The following is a 16,562-nucleotide window of genomic DNA, read 5'->3' as shown; positions in this document are numbered from 1 at the left end:
GTGAAGCACTACGTTCGAACGTGCCTTGACTGTCAGCGACGGAAAGTGACACCTACGAAACCTGTCGGAGTGCTGCATCCCATTCCAGTGCCGGAAACGCCGTTTGCACAAATTGGTATGGATCTTCTGGGCCCATTCCCAATATCTGCTGCCGGAAATAAATGGATCATAGTTGCGACAGATTACCTCACGCGATGTTCTGAAACCAAGGCCCTTCCGAGCAGCACAACAGCCCAGGCCACACAGTTCTTCATCGAAAACGTCGTCCTGTGCTCCAGCGGTCATCCTAGCCGACAAGGGAACCATGTGCACGGCTGAACTTTTGCTAACTGTACTGACCCTCATTGGCACCGCACACAGAAGGAGGACAGCCTATCACCCGCAAAGCAATGGATTTACTGAGCGCCTCAACAGGACTCTCGCAGACGTGTTGTGCATGTATGTCGATGTGGAACACCAGAACTGGAACCAAATATTACCCTGCGTAACGTTTACTTATAGTACGGCTCGGCAAGAAACAACAAGAATGACGCCATTCAGTCTCCTTCACGATCGAGAAGTGACTGTAATGCTGGATGCTATGCTTCCTCGTGATTCCAGCGATTCCGAGACTGACGCCGCAGATTTTACAGAGTGCACCGGAAAAACAAGACAGCTCGCGCGCGTTCGCATCACTAGCCAGCAAGACTGTGATGGCCGACGTTACAATCAACACCATCGATGCTTCGTCTACCAGCGCGGCCAGAGTCGGAGTTTGGGCTTCAGTACGCCGCCGAGGCCTCGCGGCGAAACTTCTTCGCCGATACTGCGGACCATACAAGGTTCTACGACGCCTTAGCGGCATCGACTATGAAGTCGTTCCTGACAGCCCATCCTGCTCGAGGCGCCGTCAGGACCTGCCTGAGACTGTGCACGTGGTGCGCATGAAACCTTATTTATTTTAATGACACGGGCACTCTCTGGTTTGCTGGACACCGGATGCTACCCGCCGAGCATCGGGACGATGCTCCTTCTGGAGGGGGCCAAATGCCGCGACACCATCTGTGCCCAACCACGCTGACGACGAAGACGACGACCTCGAGTGTGCAAGCGAGGTGCTAGAGAAGAAGCCTGAACTGAGCGCTTGTCCTAATTGTCTCGATAAAATACCGCTCTCCACTCTTGTCTCAAGTGAGCCGCTAGAACATATATATTCCCTCCCAAGTCTTGCCACTTCTGAAGCCTCCAAATTCGACATTCACACAATCAATCTGTCTGAGACTCCCCTTGAGAGCGTTGACGTCGCGCCTACGAGGCGTGCATGCAGCCGCGCGCCCACTTCGCCGTTTTTTTTTGTCTTTCAGTGGCACAAACATCGAGTGACATTCTAGTTTCTTGCGCAGCACTTCCGGTTCTCCTCTTGAGTCGACAGGGGAGAAAATTCAAAATAAATAAGAAAAAATGAAAGAAATAGTACAGTGCAAAATTCATGCGTTTCCTTGTAGATATGATATTAGGGCTTTAGTTTGGTTCCAAGTTGAGTTACTGAAATGTCTGGAATAATGAGCATTAGAAATTACTGATTACCGCACAGCAAACCGCATTATTGTAGACTTGAGGGACCTGCCACGTAAGCACGACTTGGCGAATTTCCATGAAACCCGGAAGTAGAAAACGGTAGTAAAAGCGTCACTAATGACGTCATGCAAAAGAAAGTGACGTAATATTTAACCAGCTATTTATTGTGAACCACTGCCTCCGGGTTAGGTTCGTGCATAGGGTTCGCCTAAAGTTAACCTAACGAACGCCAACGCCGAGGCGCGCGTGGCACTGCAAGTCATAGAATCGGGACGCCTGCCATACTCCTATTATATGGCAGCACAACTACGAAACGCGGTAAAAAGATAACAAAATTGCAGTGCTCTGAAAAATACCGTATATTATGTTTTTTTGAATGCGAAGAACAATTTGGAATTATAACATACGCCTTTAGACAGCTAATTGTTATTTTAACTATAAGTAACTTGAGCAGTCCCGTAAGTCTTCATAACAGAAGAAAAAAACATTTCACTTCACGGAAAGCGATTGCAAGCAGAACAGTGGTGGTCACGTCTTGGTATCTCCCACCTTGGGTTTGTCTTTTTTTATAAAGCTTAGCCCATGTTAGCGGGTTGCACAGAATTTCTTCACCGTCTATGTGATGCAAGAGCGGCACCCAATGTTTAGATCAATATGCTTAAGGGAACAAAATCAGCTTTGCAAGAGAAACTGTGTTTCTGCTCGTAAACAACTTGCGGAACATATAATACACAAGTTTTTACAATTTATCCAACTTTCTTTGCCAGGCTGGGCGTATAGGCGCATCGCATCCTACGTCGTCAGCCTCACTGTATCGGTGCTTGCAGTGTCCAACGCGCACCACTTGCTGGTAGAAGCGCCAGTTAGTAAATACGCGTGAACAGTAAGAGCAAATTTATATATATATATATATATATATATATATATATATATGTACGCACATTACGTGTTTCTTGTGGAAGATGCACGCGGGCACCCCTACGAAGACGACGAACGCTCTCTGGCTCTGGAGCTGTCGGCTGAACTGGCCAGCGCTGCAGCTATCCTTTGTAAACAGTCTGCCGTTCTTAATCATTGACGACATGGTAAGCGTTGGCAACTATTGGCTGGCACGCGCTTGAGCGTACGAGGCCACACACGATGTCACGAATGCGTCATTTGAGCACCAACAGACGAGCCGTGCCATGCTTTGGAGGTCAGCACTCACCATCAGTGAGCGTCTCATACCCCTGTCACACGGACGCGGCTAATGTCCTTTTAACTCCCTCCAACCAAGGACGTCTTTATCTCGAGGGAGATGCGCGCCGTGTCACACGGCAGTCCTTTAGCAAAAGAAGCTTAAGGAAGTTCCTATGGAATGGAGATAGAAGATCTCCCCTGCAGAATGAAGAATTGCAGAATTGTTCCCAGCGTGCTTGAATTTCGAGTCAAGAAATCACCCTTATTTTTATTAGTTTCACTTTTACCAGCAATTATAACTGTTTTATTGCATGTAATATAGTATTTGAGCACTGACAAAGATATTTGAGTTGAGCAGCTACATTCGACTCTCGAACCGGGCATTCTCGGAATGGCTGCAGCATTTGCCCTGACTGCGCCAATTTTTGTTGTTTTAGTCAACGCGATCGCACGTCTATAGATGACATTTTTAAAATGGAATGCATAAATAGTTGTATTTTGTAAGAAAAGACAAGTAACCAAAACTTTTTAGCAATATATAACGTGTTTATTTAGTGACTGCGTACGAGGTCATTTCATGGCTGCGTACGAACTAATTAGCTCTGCAACATTTATTGAAACGTTCCTTGGCCCCAATCCACGCGTGAAAGAAAACCGTTTCAGATAGCCGAGGCTTCGTACGTATGCTTAAATTTTCTTAACTAAGCTTAGGCTCATGTGAACTGAAAACAAGTGAGTAGTTTTTCTGGACAGGGACTGGACAATCCTGAATACAGTTCCTTCTAGTTGCACGTCGCGGTTGTTGCTTAGTATTGGTAAGAAGCAATAGACTCATGCATGATGACATTGTTTTCTATATAACTTGCAAGCAGCAGTAAGTTAAAAATTCATTGGGTACCATGTAGATATCGGTGACTCGACAGATGATTTGACGGTTCCTCGGCCAAGGATAGAAGTGGGGAAAAGAGGTAACGGCGACACTAAACGTTGAGTATAATAACAAAACTTCCGTTGAATAAAACAGCGACTATGTAAACGTCAGATCATAATCTTTTTCAATGAGTCCCCGTATTTTTCTCACTCATTGACAAATACAGCTTTTTACGACGTTTTGCCGAATACTGATGCAATATATGTGTGATTGCTTCAAAAAATTTACATATAACTTTTCTTTTTCTATCTTTTTCGTTTTTGTGCAGAGCGAAGTTTGCTTCCATGGATTTGAATTGTCGCTGCGCGAAACCACGCTTACCTTTCCCGTTCACTCGAATCGGTAAATTGCTGCTGGGGTCGGCAAGGTGCACCTTCCTGCTAGAACGTACCGGGCGCCCTGTGTGCGAGAAAATTGGACCGCGTAATAGAGAGAGCGAGACGCCCTCATTCTTCCCCTGGGAATTGTCTCTTTGCGCGTTACCGGCGTGGCGCGCAGCTCTGTCCGCATCTGAAAAGCAGACTACTTGCGCTGCGTTTATTACACGTCGTGCTTTCACACGCGCGCTTCAACCTTCTCGTAATTGTCTCATGATTTCTCACTTCCTTGTTGTTGTTTAAGTCGGGTGTCATGCTTGCGGTGTGTGCGCTCACGTTCATTGCGGCACAGGCGTTGGTTTAGAATATTTCAAATCCACCTGAAGTAAACCTGCTCGCTTATAGTGCAAACTCGTCAGGCACAGTCAGGCTCGTATGTTATGGACAGCGTTCATATTGAAGTTGGTGAAGTTCGAAGGCGTGGCAGACCGCTGCTTAGAAAGCCTGCTGTGGTAGATTGGTGATGAAAGGCGTTGACGGACACAACATACTGCGGCCAACGAGGCGACGGAGGCGCACTTCTGGGAGACTCGGGCACAGGATTCGGTATTGCGATTGCCACGCGAGATGCTTTCCTCGAGCCGCACCACAATGAGCTGCCGCATACGTGTATGGTACCAGACTGCAGTCACTTTGCCTGACAGCTCAAAGTTTAGCCTGAAAAACCTTGCTAGCATATCGCGTGCAGGTGAATGCCACGTGCTAGGTGAATCTCTATTATACGTGCATCTCAGAATTACAAATATTGTAGGTTTGAACGTTCCGAAACTGCGTAGTGGATTACGAGTTATGCGAGTTTGTGTTTCCGCGTTGTGTTTGTGTGTGTGTGTTCGTATTAATTACCCATTTTTCATATAATAACTTTGTTGCAGTATAATGCATTCAACCAGTTTCTTATTAGGTGAGGTGTGAATGCCTTATTTAAACTCGGTTTAAGGTTGAGGTGCGAGGTATGCCGCATTCAGTGACAAAGCTTCGCCCGCCTGTCCTTCCCCCAGCCGAGCGCGAGGAGTACACGGTTGAAGAGGATGACGACGAGAGCTACGTGGAGTCGGATGAAAAGTACGTTTGCCAACACCGCGCTCTGTTCTTTCAGTGGGCTCTAAAATTGTGGCGTCTTCAGTTTTTGCGTCGTGCGCAATGATCGCACGAGCGTTATTACAACGACTCACACTGGTCAGTATAATGCCACAGTACGTTTTCTTCACCCACAACGCATTGACGGCCAGCTTTCCGGCCCATATCACTCGTTATCAGGCATCTCGCCACATTTCCTGGCGTCAATCTGTGGGGAGGGTGGTCTGGCGGCGATCTACGATTTATTGAGCATACAAGTTTAGGTGCTTTTAATGCCGTCTTCGATAGCAAGATACGTATCACAGAAGGCTTCAGTGAGACCACACTTCAAAACGAAGAGACTAGTGATGTTTCTTGTTAGGCAAGTTTAAAATGCAGTGCGAAATAATAGTTCAGCGCACCACTTTCTCACTGCTGATAAAGCCCTGCTGTTGATACCTCTGAGTTGTTCTCGCCATATTATTTTTGTGCCAACACTGAGTACTTTCACCACGAATTATGCGTAAATCTACTGCAGTACCTGCTGGAAGCCATGAATGAAAAGAGAATCCAATTTGTTGAAGGCATAATATGATATCGGCAATGATTATCCGGGAGCTCCTGCAACCAAGTCAGCCGAACCTAGTTAGACGGCACCTGTTACGCTGTTAAATCTCAGGCATTTCCCGTGCCACCCCACGTAAGGTGTGCGACGTGGACCACTGGCACATTAAGCACCGAGGCCGTATAGCAAGTGCTGGTTGTAGGCTTTGGGACTGCCCCGACTCTCCACCGGCTTCTGATGTTGCGAGTATCCATAAACGATGCTGTGACGAAACGGCGCTTCCATTTGCACTTGGTGAAACAATCGAACCTGTTGGCTAGCATGTGCTGCCTATGCCACAAAGATTCCCGTGTTGCCCATGGCGGTTGGCTGGCGCATGTTCTCATACGAATCACTCGAGCGCACTCATACTGCTTCCCGAACTCGGAAACATAATGCCATAAAATAATCTGTTGCTTTTTCAAAGGTTCATGCTTGCAGGCTTAAAAAACGCACAGCTTACGACAGGCATGCGGAGTGGCAGACGAGCGTGCTCACAGACTTCGTGCTCTCCCTATCCCGCTCATCGACACGCAGCAGCCTGGCGGACGACAGCAGCTACCAGGCGGTGGACGGCTACTACTCGCACAAGTTTCTGCAAGACCTGCTGGCACGCATGGCGAGCGAACCGCACCCGTTGTCCAACGAAGCGCAGGAAGCCAAGCGCGAGCCTCTCGATCCAGCTCTGGTCGAGACGTACTCGGCGCACGCCACCAGGGTGTACGAGTCCTACCTGCGCCACATCGATGCCCTGGGCGTGGTCATCGCCAAGAGGCTGCACGAGGTTCGCGACAAGGCACTCGGGCTGGACCTCGCCAGGCGCATACAGGTGCGCGCCTCCCATCGCGCTGCTTTTGCGCATTTAGGAATCGAAAGACGAAGCCTGCCTAGCTTTGCCATTCGCCAGATTACTTGATCTCTTGGGAATTCCGCCGCAGCTTAAAAGTTCGTGCAGGTCGGCTAACGTTTGGAATGAAACAAGAACACTGCACTAGAAATGTATATGATACGTTCACTGCGGCCTACTTCACTACTTATGGCACGCTCCAATGTGCGAATGGGAGCAGGAGCGCTGTGATCCTTGTGGACCAGCGGGAGCAGTTTAGCGACGCCAAGAGCAGTCCGAGTTGCCCCAGGTCAAGAAGCGGAGTGGGACAAACGCGTCATATCATTTTATGTTGGTTGTGTACCCGTGGTTTTGGTTCAGTGTGCGCCAGAAATGATGACTGAGAAACGAACTTGAGGTGATAATTATCGTGAACTTCGCGTCACATGACACGTATTCACCCTCTCACCTGCTCCCGGAGCGCATGGAACGTTTCAGTATACGTAGCAAGCAGTGGCGCTTTCACTGCGCTGCTCCTGTCTGCCTCCACTCCTGTTCTGCCCGTGGAATGCCCCATTAAATTGACATTCCAGATCGACTGTTTCTCGTTGGTAGTAGGCACGCCGCCTGCTACCGGATGCCATCGTGGATAATTGCGCCGTGGAAAAGTAAATCACGACTTTCACGACGGCTGCATCCTACTTTGCATTTCTGGGAGCAGGCAACATTAGTGCAGTCACTCGTCTTTTTCCCAATACGATGTCTGAGTCTTGTTCGTAGTTAAACTTTTGTGCCTTTCCTAACGGCTGTTTGCCCTGGCGCTATTTATGACGTAGGTATGACGTTTACACGCGGTTTCATAAAACGTCATTCTGTCTTGAAGTTTGGGCGCGACAAGCCGTCTATATATACTTGAAACGATGCACGCCTCGTTGAGGCGGTACATGCTAGCCGCTAATGCAGTGCGTGGCCATTTCTGCGACGGCGCTTGCACAGGCTGCGAACAAACCACCGCACGTTGCGCCCCGTATTCAAGTGGGGCGTCATGTGACAGGGGCGCCAACCGGAGCACTGAGGCGAAGCCGTAATGACATCTCCGCAAGACTCTACTCTCCAGCTGCCGCAACTGAAACACGGGGTTGCGAGTGACATATTGTCGCAAAAAGATATTTCAGCTCCTCTTGCTTTCTGGTAGTTCACAAAACAAAAATGAGTTAATGTCTAACTCATAAACTCTGTGCACATCAGTAGAATGATGCAGAAATTGTAGTTGTGGTAGCGAGGGCGAAAGAACTGAAGGTTGGGCGAGTTGTTAATTATTCCTTCAAGCGTGGTTGCCAGATTTGTAAAATGCATGCACGTTCCTTCGCATAGTCCGGAGAGCGTCTTCTGGTGTACACTCTAGTGCGCACAGGTTGTGCCGTGGTACAGCAACGAGATGGCGATTAAGTGATGCAACGTTAAAATGCTTCCCCACGCTGAGCCGGTGATCCGCGCTGCTGCTGCGAGCAGGTGCAGCTGTACTGCGACACCGTGGAGGCGGCCGTGTCGCACCTTCGCCGCGTGGCCATGACCTGGGGCTCGCTCGTGCTTCTGGACGTGGCCGAGCCGAGCCGCACGGTGCCGCGCGGCCTGTCCGAGCAGTACCTCTTCTGCCGCATCGTGTCTGCTTGCCTCAAGCTGCGCGACACCTGGTGGAGGAGCGAGTTCTACCTCGCCAAGTACTTCCTGCGCTTCCTCAACAGGTGCCAGGTGAGAGCGTCGGTTGCGTTTCGCACTCGGTGCCCAACTTAGAAGGTTCGGGCTAGTTGGTTACAATTCATGATCAACTCTACGTCAGTGTGACTTCAATGGGACAAAAAAGAAATTAGTTATCTTAACGGGGCCGGATTTTGCGAAAGCGGAACGTTAGATGTGTAGGCCTTCGATATGTCTGCCTTGGGTATCGCAAGTATTATTTGGAATTTATCTCGCTATTGGAATGCACGTGTTCAAGTATGTCTTATTGATTGCAAGCGCATATTTTATTGCCTTTCATGTTGCGTCATATTCATGCATGTATACAAACCACTTGGCTTTCTGCCATTAAAACCAGTTGAAAGTCTGGCTCGTGTCTGTAGTTCCCCTGTCCTCGTTCCAAGTGGTGCGCAAATAGCATTGAAAAAAGCTGCTGTTTTGTACTGGCCAACGCTAAGGTGCCTGCTATTACTGGTAGCTTGGTAACCGGCGCCCTGACGCCCTGTCGTGGTCCCACTTACATGCGAGACAGCTTAGTGAGGCACACATAGCTTGCATAACGTGTCAAAGAACACGAAAGAAAAGCAAGCAAAAGCCGAGTGGCCCAACAGTGCTTTATTGTCGACACGCTTAGCTCTCCACGCAAGAAAAGCAGAAAAAACGCAACGAGACGCACCCGTCCTTACGTAATTTGTCTTACGTCGATTATGTGGTGATAGTGAATCCGTTCTATATCGGTGCTTCAAGATACCTTTAGTGTTACTAAGAAATTACGGCCGAATAATGTGTGACATCGTCAGACATTTCCCCGGTCCGTACGTCTGACCCTGGGCCCGAGTGGCACTGCGCGACAGGGACGCCGCTGTGCGGTTGGCCAAGGTTAAGCGCGGGTGGTTGTAGGACTGTGACTGTTCATCTTCTAAAGGTATAGTAACCACGGTTCAATAGAGGTACAGCATTTGAGTGAAGTGTGCATTTTTCGGTTCTTCATCTCCGTTATTTCTTAGACATTTTCCTCAATTTGGTGATATGCGAGGGCTCGCCGATTTCAATGGCGTAAGTTGTAATGGTTTACGTAGAACCTCAGTTCTACGTAAGCACAGTTTGTATATAATTGGCGGAAAACGCACGATGAGAACACACACACACATAACGTTTTATTTCACCAGTTTTCCATTTAATTTATCAAAACACCTAGACAACTGCACACTTCGAGAACGCGGGAATTCGTGCACCACGGTGCAATGATCTAGGTAGTCAGACGGGACATACTGCGCAATGTGGGCGCATGGTTATGTTTGCGTGCCCTTTTACGGTGTTGGGCACCACACCTAAAGATTAAAGCTGCACGAGTAGCAACTTCAATCGTCGGTATTCGGATGTAGCACCCTCATATCTCTTGGTAATTCAATAATATCATATGTGACCTGTTATAAATACTTAGGGCTTATTTTAACGCAAAATCTTTCATGATCCTCTCACATCGCTAAAATAACTGACGAGGCTAACCGCACCTTATGCTTTCTCCGGCGACATCTGAAATTTGCCCCTCCTCCGGTGAAAACTCTTGCCTACGAATCTGTGGTCAGGCCCAAACTTGATTACGCATGCTCAATTTGGGACCTTCATTATACTAAACTTTCTAACATGCTTGAATCCGTCCAAAACCGCGCAGCCCGATTTATCTTCCATGACTATTCTTCACATACTAGTATCACAACGCTAAAATCTAATGCGAATCCTCCTAGTCTAGAAGCGAGACGTCAAGCGTCTAGGCTCATTCTATATCACAAGTTTTATCATGCCCCGATTGGTAACAGCGTCATATCGCCAGCTCACCACCATTCTTCCCGGACCAATGTACCCCCGCATGCGCGCACATCATCCCATCTTCATTCGCTTTTTCCACGACTGGAATGATCTGCCTGAAAAAGCGGCGGAACGCTCCAGTGTGACTGCGTTCAGGACTGCCATCGAACACATCTTTATTTGAAGCAGCCCACCCCTCATGTAAAACCCCTCTCCAGGGGCATTTGAGGAATAAATAATCAAATAAATAAATAAATAAATAAACTTAGCATGGGACACTTGCACTAGCGCCATCAAATCCTGACTCCTAAATGTTCCGTTTTTGTCGCAAGCGTACAAGACTTTCTCGAGCGGTGCTGCGATATTGAGCAAGACGATAAAGATGAGTATCCGCGTTATTTTCTAGTTCTTGTGGCTGTCGCGCGTAGCTTGTAAAGGTATGTCGAATCAAAAGGTCGTAGTGTTTAGTGTTTCTTATGACGCAGTTATTTCCTACATTTCGCTCCTTCCGTGTTTTTCCGAACCATGCCCGCTTCTACGTTCCAGAAACCGAATGTGAAAATTTCCAGAATATCTCAGTCTGTGCGCGCCACTTGTGTAGTGACATAAGGAATTTAATGCTTTCGGACTATAGCTACCGGAGGAAATTCTTCAGAACTCTCTTTCGCCCATCAGTGCGCCAGCTCACAAAAGTTGTCACGTCAAAATCGTATTTCCAACAACACCTTCGCCTCTGTATTCGACTACAACAACTTCGATGCCAGGTGAATGGCGTAGAGGTAGAGTATCCGCCTCCCGTGCAAGAGGACCGTGGTTCAAATACCGGTGCCACGCAGTTTTCGACCAGAATAAAAGAAAAGAAAAAAATCCGCCTGTTGATCAAATGGCATAAACAGGCCTGGGGTGCGGCCTGATTCCAGTGACCAGAACCGGTAACGCACTCCCACACCAGAGCAGGATTGGCCACCCTGGTGCAGTACTTGGCCACAAACTCCTATACGAATACAACAATCAACTCCCGGCCCTCAGTCCCCAGCAGCTGCGAAAAACTAACCACGGCGGTGGTCAGATCTGTGACGCAGCAGAGAGCGCTAAGAACCTGCAGATCTGGACAGGCCACTGTTGGATCCTGAACATGGCAACGTTTAACGCTAGAACGATATCTAGTGAGGCGAGTCTAGCAGGGCTATTTTAGGAATTATTGGGCATTAAATCGGATATAATATGGTTTAGTGAGGTGAGGAGGACAAATAAAGCATATACAGTGCTAAAATCGCGCACGTCCTGTGCTACAGGGGCTTAGCGGAGACACGAGAACTAGGAGTCAGATTCCTGATTAATAAGCATATAGCTGGTGACGTAGAGGAATTCTGTAGCATTAACGAAAGGGTGGCAGTTGTTGTGAAGCTTAATAAGAGGTTCAAATTGAAGTTCGTACAGGTCTACGCGCCTATACCCATTCATGACGACCAGGAAGTCGAAAGCTTCTATGAAGACGTGGAATCGGCGATGGGTAAAGTCAAACTACTGATGGGCTATACTCATGGGCGATTTGAATGTCAGGGTAGGCAAGAAGCAGGCTGGAGACAAGTCAGTGGGGGAATCTGGCATAGGTTATAGAAATAGCGTGGGAGAGTTATTAGTAAAATTTGTAGAACAGAATAATTTGCGGATAATGAATACCTTCTTCCGCAAGCGGGATAGCCGAAAGTAGACGTAGCGAGACAAGACATGAATGGCGAGACTAGACATGAAATAGACTTCATGATCTGACGCTAACCCTGGCATCATACAAGATGTGGACGTGCTCGGGAAGGCGGGCTAATACCCATACTAACTAATATTCATGGTAGTGCCGCCATTTTTGTTTCACAAGATGTCACCCACACTCGCAGATTTGATCTGGCAGTTAGCGTGAATTATTGTCAGTCAGCGTGAATAGAAGTCCACCGGTCATTCCTTAATCATAATAAGAACTTGATCCTTGGTTGCATTTATCACTCACCGTCATCTTAACGATTTTTTGCTTTCTCTTGATGCAGTATTGTCCAAGCTAGCGTTTGAAAATAAGGATGTACTGATTATAGGTGATGGTAATAATATTTTACTTGACACTGAAGCTACCTACTTACACTGATTGTTTTGCTGGATTTGGTTTTGAATCACTCATTGACTGTCCAACTAGAGTAGCCTCTCGTGGGAGCAGTACGCTCATTGATCACGTGTTATCTAACATATCACCATTGCCTTGCTCCGGGGCTATTGATACTGACATAACCGATCATTTTCCTGTTTTTCTTGCATTTAACAATGAAATACATGAGAGCGATAATAGCTACTTTACTTCCGTATTTAGAGCAGATACCTTTATTGAAGCCATCAGTGAAACTTATTGGTCGCCAAATAATTCTATATCCCGAAGCAGCACTAAACAAATTCTGCACTTTATTTTTATTGGCCGCTTCGGCAAACACACGCACTGTAAGATGTGGGAAAAAGTAATGATATCCGCGCAACCCATGGATATGACGGATGGTCTTCTAGAAAGTTTAAGAAAGAAGGAAAACATGTACAAGAAAACTAAACGTCAGCCCTTTAATACTGCACTAGCTAGACGCTATACACCAGAACACCGTGAATTCAAAGCACGCCGCCATATTGATGAGCGCCGGTCGCGCCATCTATCCCAAGCGCCGCGAAGTAGCAGGCCTGGGCTGCCACGCCGGGAGACGCGACCCGGCGCGAAAGCGAAACTTGGGCTTTTTAGCTGGGCGGAAGGCGTGTTTCGCGTTTTTTCTAGCCTGTCATTTTCGCTGTCTCAATTCAATCAAACTTCAAGACCTCATGCTAGTCCGCAATGGCCACACTGAGTGATGTGCAGACTGCAGAAGCGAATACATCGGGTAACCCCGTAAGCACGTAACCTGTGAAGGATTTTACAGCACTGTGTTGGTGCCATATATTATTAAAGCACGTAGAATATTGTCCTCTGCACTTTCAGTTTGGTCTTGTTTGTCATGGTCACTACTGGGTTGGCCGCGTTTGGCAACCAACTGGCGAGGTCGTTTGACTGCCTCATTAGCAGACGCCTACCGTTCACCACCTGCACATTGAAAACAAGATAGATGTTAGAGTAAGAAGGGCTGTAGTTCTTTCCCATGCCATCACTGTTGCGAAGATATAAAGTCCTCTCAAAATGAAATAGAAAATGCACCAGGCCAATTGTATCGTGCAACCACTTAAGAGTACAACATTCAGAACACAAGCCTACAGCACTCGAACAAGCAGCATATGATGCTAAACCTGCACTCATTGGAAAATGAGGAACTACAGTAGTTATAATGTTCAACTACATGTGCAGTCAAAGCCCGTATAACAGGGTGAGCATGACGAATGCAGGTGTTGTACAGTTGCACAAACCATGACAGGGCACATAAAATTACCATCCCTACTTAAAGCTGCATCATCAGGGAAGCCTTTGGTACAACACAACAACCGCACCTGCATTCCAAAAAATTAGCCCCACCAACTGCAGCTACCTGGTATCAGACCTGTTTCGCTTCTGCGAGGCGCTATATCGGATTGTTAGCGCTCCCTTAGAAAACAGTAAAAAAAAAAACTGGGTGAGAACCAGCTAAATTTTGTTACAAAATACACCAATAATTAGGCACCTTATTTTCCTCGCCTTATGAACAGAAAAATTCTGCGCTTTGCCCCGCACAACAGCCCGCACACAGTTTAGAGCTCAGGAGGCTCAAATGAATTCGTTACGAATGACACCTGCAACACTAGCTCGTAAAGACAGGCGCGCTGCAAGAACGCCTTCGGCGACGAGCAGTCGTCGTTTACGTTTTTGTGGACGCATGCTACGTGACGAGCAGACTTCGGTTTACTTTCATTAGCAATAACACTCACCAGCAGGGCAACATACTATCGCCTACAACTTGTCGTTCACGCTTAATGGTCATGCCGTGCACCAGCTGGAAGTATCGCTAACCGCCAACTCAACTGTTCCGCTTAACCGTCGGGAGCTCCGCCTGAATGAAAACACGAAAAGGCTTGCCTTCTAGTTATAGCCAAGGCGAAGCACCGGCGCGGGATTCTGCTCTGTGGGCTTGTCCAGAAAGAGCTCAGAGCAAACCTGCGTGTTACACATATTACGTTCGTAGGGCGCAAAGTTGAACGTGGCACCAAAATATACACAGATCGAATACTCACTCGTGCATTTTCACTGGGTTGGTAGTTCTTCATATTTACTGCAGCTATCCACCGGTGGCGCAACTTGTCATTCTTCGTTGCGGATGGAAATCGGTGCAGGCTGAAAACACCGCACCGGCACGATTCCCTAGGTGTATTGTGCTCTTCGCAAACAGCGCTAAGCAACCTCCTCCTTTTCCGCTGGTTATTTTGGCATCCAAACACGACGCAACGATGCCCAGATGACTTCTTGTACTTTGGATCCGCGTGAACGGGCACATTTCCGCACTTTAGAGTCCTAGAGCTAGCGCTAGCCACGTCTGCTGGTCGCCGGCGAACACACTTTGGCTGCCCAGAACAAAATGGCGCTGGTCGACCGGGCAATCCGGGTGCGAGAGTATGCGTTCGGTTAGTCTGGGTGCGAGGCTAGCGTATTCTGGTCTATAGTAGGTACTGTAAATTACTGAACGTTCTACTTAAACAACCGAAAAAAAGGTACTACGAAAATAAATTTGATCAGAACAAAAATAACCCCAAAAAGCAATGGCAGTTATTAAACTCTTTTCTTAACAAGTCATCTGTTGATGCCTCTTTAAACAAAATAAATTACAATGGTCTCACTCTTTCTGAACCCAACGAAATCGCTAATGCTTTTCCGGACTACCTTTCTCCGTTTACACTAATAACAAGCTACATGCGCAGTTGCATAATACTTTGAGCCATACGACACAATCATTATTCTTGTTACCAGCTACACCAAATGAAATGTTCTCCACGATTGCTAACCTTAAAAACACAGGGCCTGGCTTAAACAACATTTGGGTCAGGCATTTAAAACTAGTTGTGCATTTAGTATGCGACACGCTCTGTAATATTATCAAACTTATGTTTAAAGAAGGTGCATTCCCTTCTTCTTAAAAAAATGCCAAGATTATTCCTGTTTTTAAAAAAGGCAACAAACACACAGTTAATAATTACCGACCAATTGCAATTCTTTCCTGCCTTAGTAAAGTCATTGATAAATTATTTGTTAAACTTCTTCCTAACTACTTATCAAAGTTTAAATTGTTAAAGAAAAATCAATTTGGTTTCCGCCCTGAAAGTTCCACGAATCTAGCTGTTCTATCTCTCACTACATAAAGAATGTATTCATTCGGGAAGCTTAGTCGGATCTGTATTTGTAGACTTCAAGGGGTTGGGACACCAAATTTTGAGGCTATAAAAAGTTTGTTGTAGGCTGCTTCCGTATGTTCGAGGACAACGAGGTATTGGACGCTGCAAACATTTCAAAATAATTTTAATTCTGCTCCAAAAAGTCATTAAAAGCTCCTTCTCGTAGTCGAGACCCATCGCTAGCGCGGCAGTTATGACGTCACAGAAGACGAAGAAAATATAGACGTCATAGCACACTAGCACAAAAACGTGACGTATGATGAGTAGCGATGAAATGCAGACTACTGCGCCCATTCTTGGAATTTGCCCATTCTTTGCATTATGAATCCTAACCAACTAGCTCAGCTTCCTGTCATTCTAAAAATCCTTTCTCTATGCTACAGGCTTCTAGAACACTGTAACCGAGCTAACCCTGGCCCCTGGCTAACCGAGACATGCACAGCGCTGTCTCTGAGAGCAGTTGACGTAGCATGTGCCAGTCGCATAGTTCGGTAGCTCGGAGCGGTCTCTCGTTCGCTTGGCGTTTCTCAATGTGTAAAGGCCCGTCCACGATACCGGCACGGAAACTCGCCGCACGCCGTTTGCCGTTCGCGGGCCCCCGTGCAACGGCGGTTTTGCTCGCGAACGGCGAGATTTCCTCCCTGTTGAGAGGACGGGCCCGGTACCCATTTGTGCGGCAGCCATACGACGAAGCGGCCAATCAGCGACCGAGGAGTGGTCACTCTGGCACCGACGGCGGCCTCACCACCGCTGATCGTTCGGCGCCGCCGATATCGTCGCTAGGCCTTTTCCGGTTCACTTCAAAGCTAAAGCTTAAAACGCTTCGGAATGAATCACCGACTCTCACAAGCCGCAATATTTTCTGACCGTTGTTGTCACTCGTCGCAATAATTATAACAATCGCGACATGCACTTCGAATCGCCAGTAGTTTACCTCTGCTGGCAGAGCACGCATATACGCGAGCAGACGACGCAGCATAGTTTTATGTCACTATTTTTGTGACCCACGTGACCAAGCCATGTTGCGTTTGTGACGTCATAGCATCACCCGGAGCCCAGAAACCGAAACCGAAATCACTCGGTATAATAATGGTATTATTAAATTATTTATCGGGT

At 47.3% G+C, this 16,562-nt stretch overlaps 1 protein-coding gene across 2 annotated transcripts in view; it reads left to right on the top strand.

Annotated features, from left to right (window-relative positions):
• LOC135921113 (uncharacterized) overlaps positions 1-16,562 on the top strand; it is a 203,144-nt gene that overhangs the window by 81,770 nt on the left and 104,812 nt on the right. Inside the window, exons 4-6 of one of the 2 annotated variants that reach the window (XM_065455436.1) lie at positions 5,043-5,106; positions 6,245-6,533; positions 8,043-8,282. In XM_065455436.1, coding sequence (XP_065311508.1) covers positions 5,043-5,106; positions 6,245-6,533; positions 8,043-8,282 — 593 coding nt within the window. Of the gene's footprint in view, positions 1-5,042; positions 5,107-6,241; positions 6,534-8,042; positions 8,283-16,562 lie in introns of both variants that reach the window. The other variant, XM_065455435.1, reaches the window with a different exon arrangement.

The sequence above is a fragment of the Dermacentor albipictus genome, chromosome 2 (assembly GCF_038994185.2).
Source record: "Dermacentor albipictus isolate Rhodes 1998 colony chromosome 2, USDA_Dalb.pri_finalv2, whole genome shotgun sequence".
Classification (NCBI taxonomy): Eukaryota; Metazoa; Arthropoda; class Arachnida; order Ixodida; family Ixodidae; genus Dermacentor; species Dermacentor albipictus.
The sequence above is the reverse complement of the archived record's forward strand: the minus strand, read 5'-3'. Positions and strand labels throughout refer to the sequence as shown.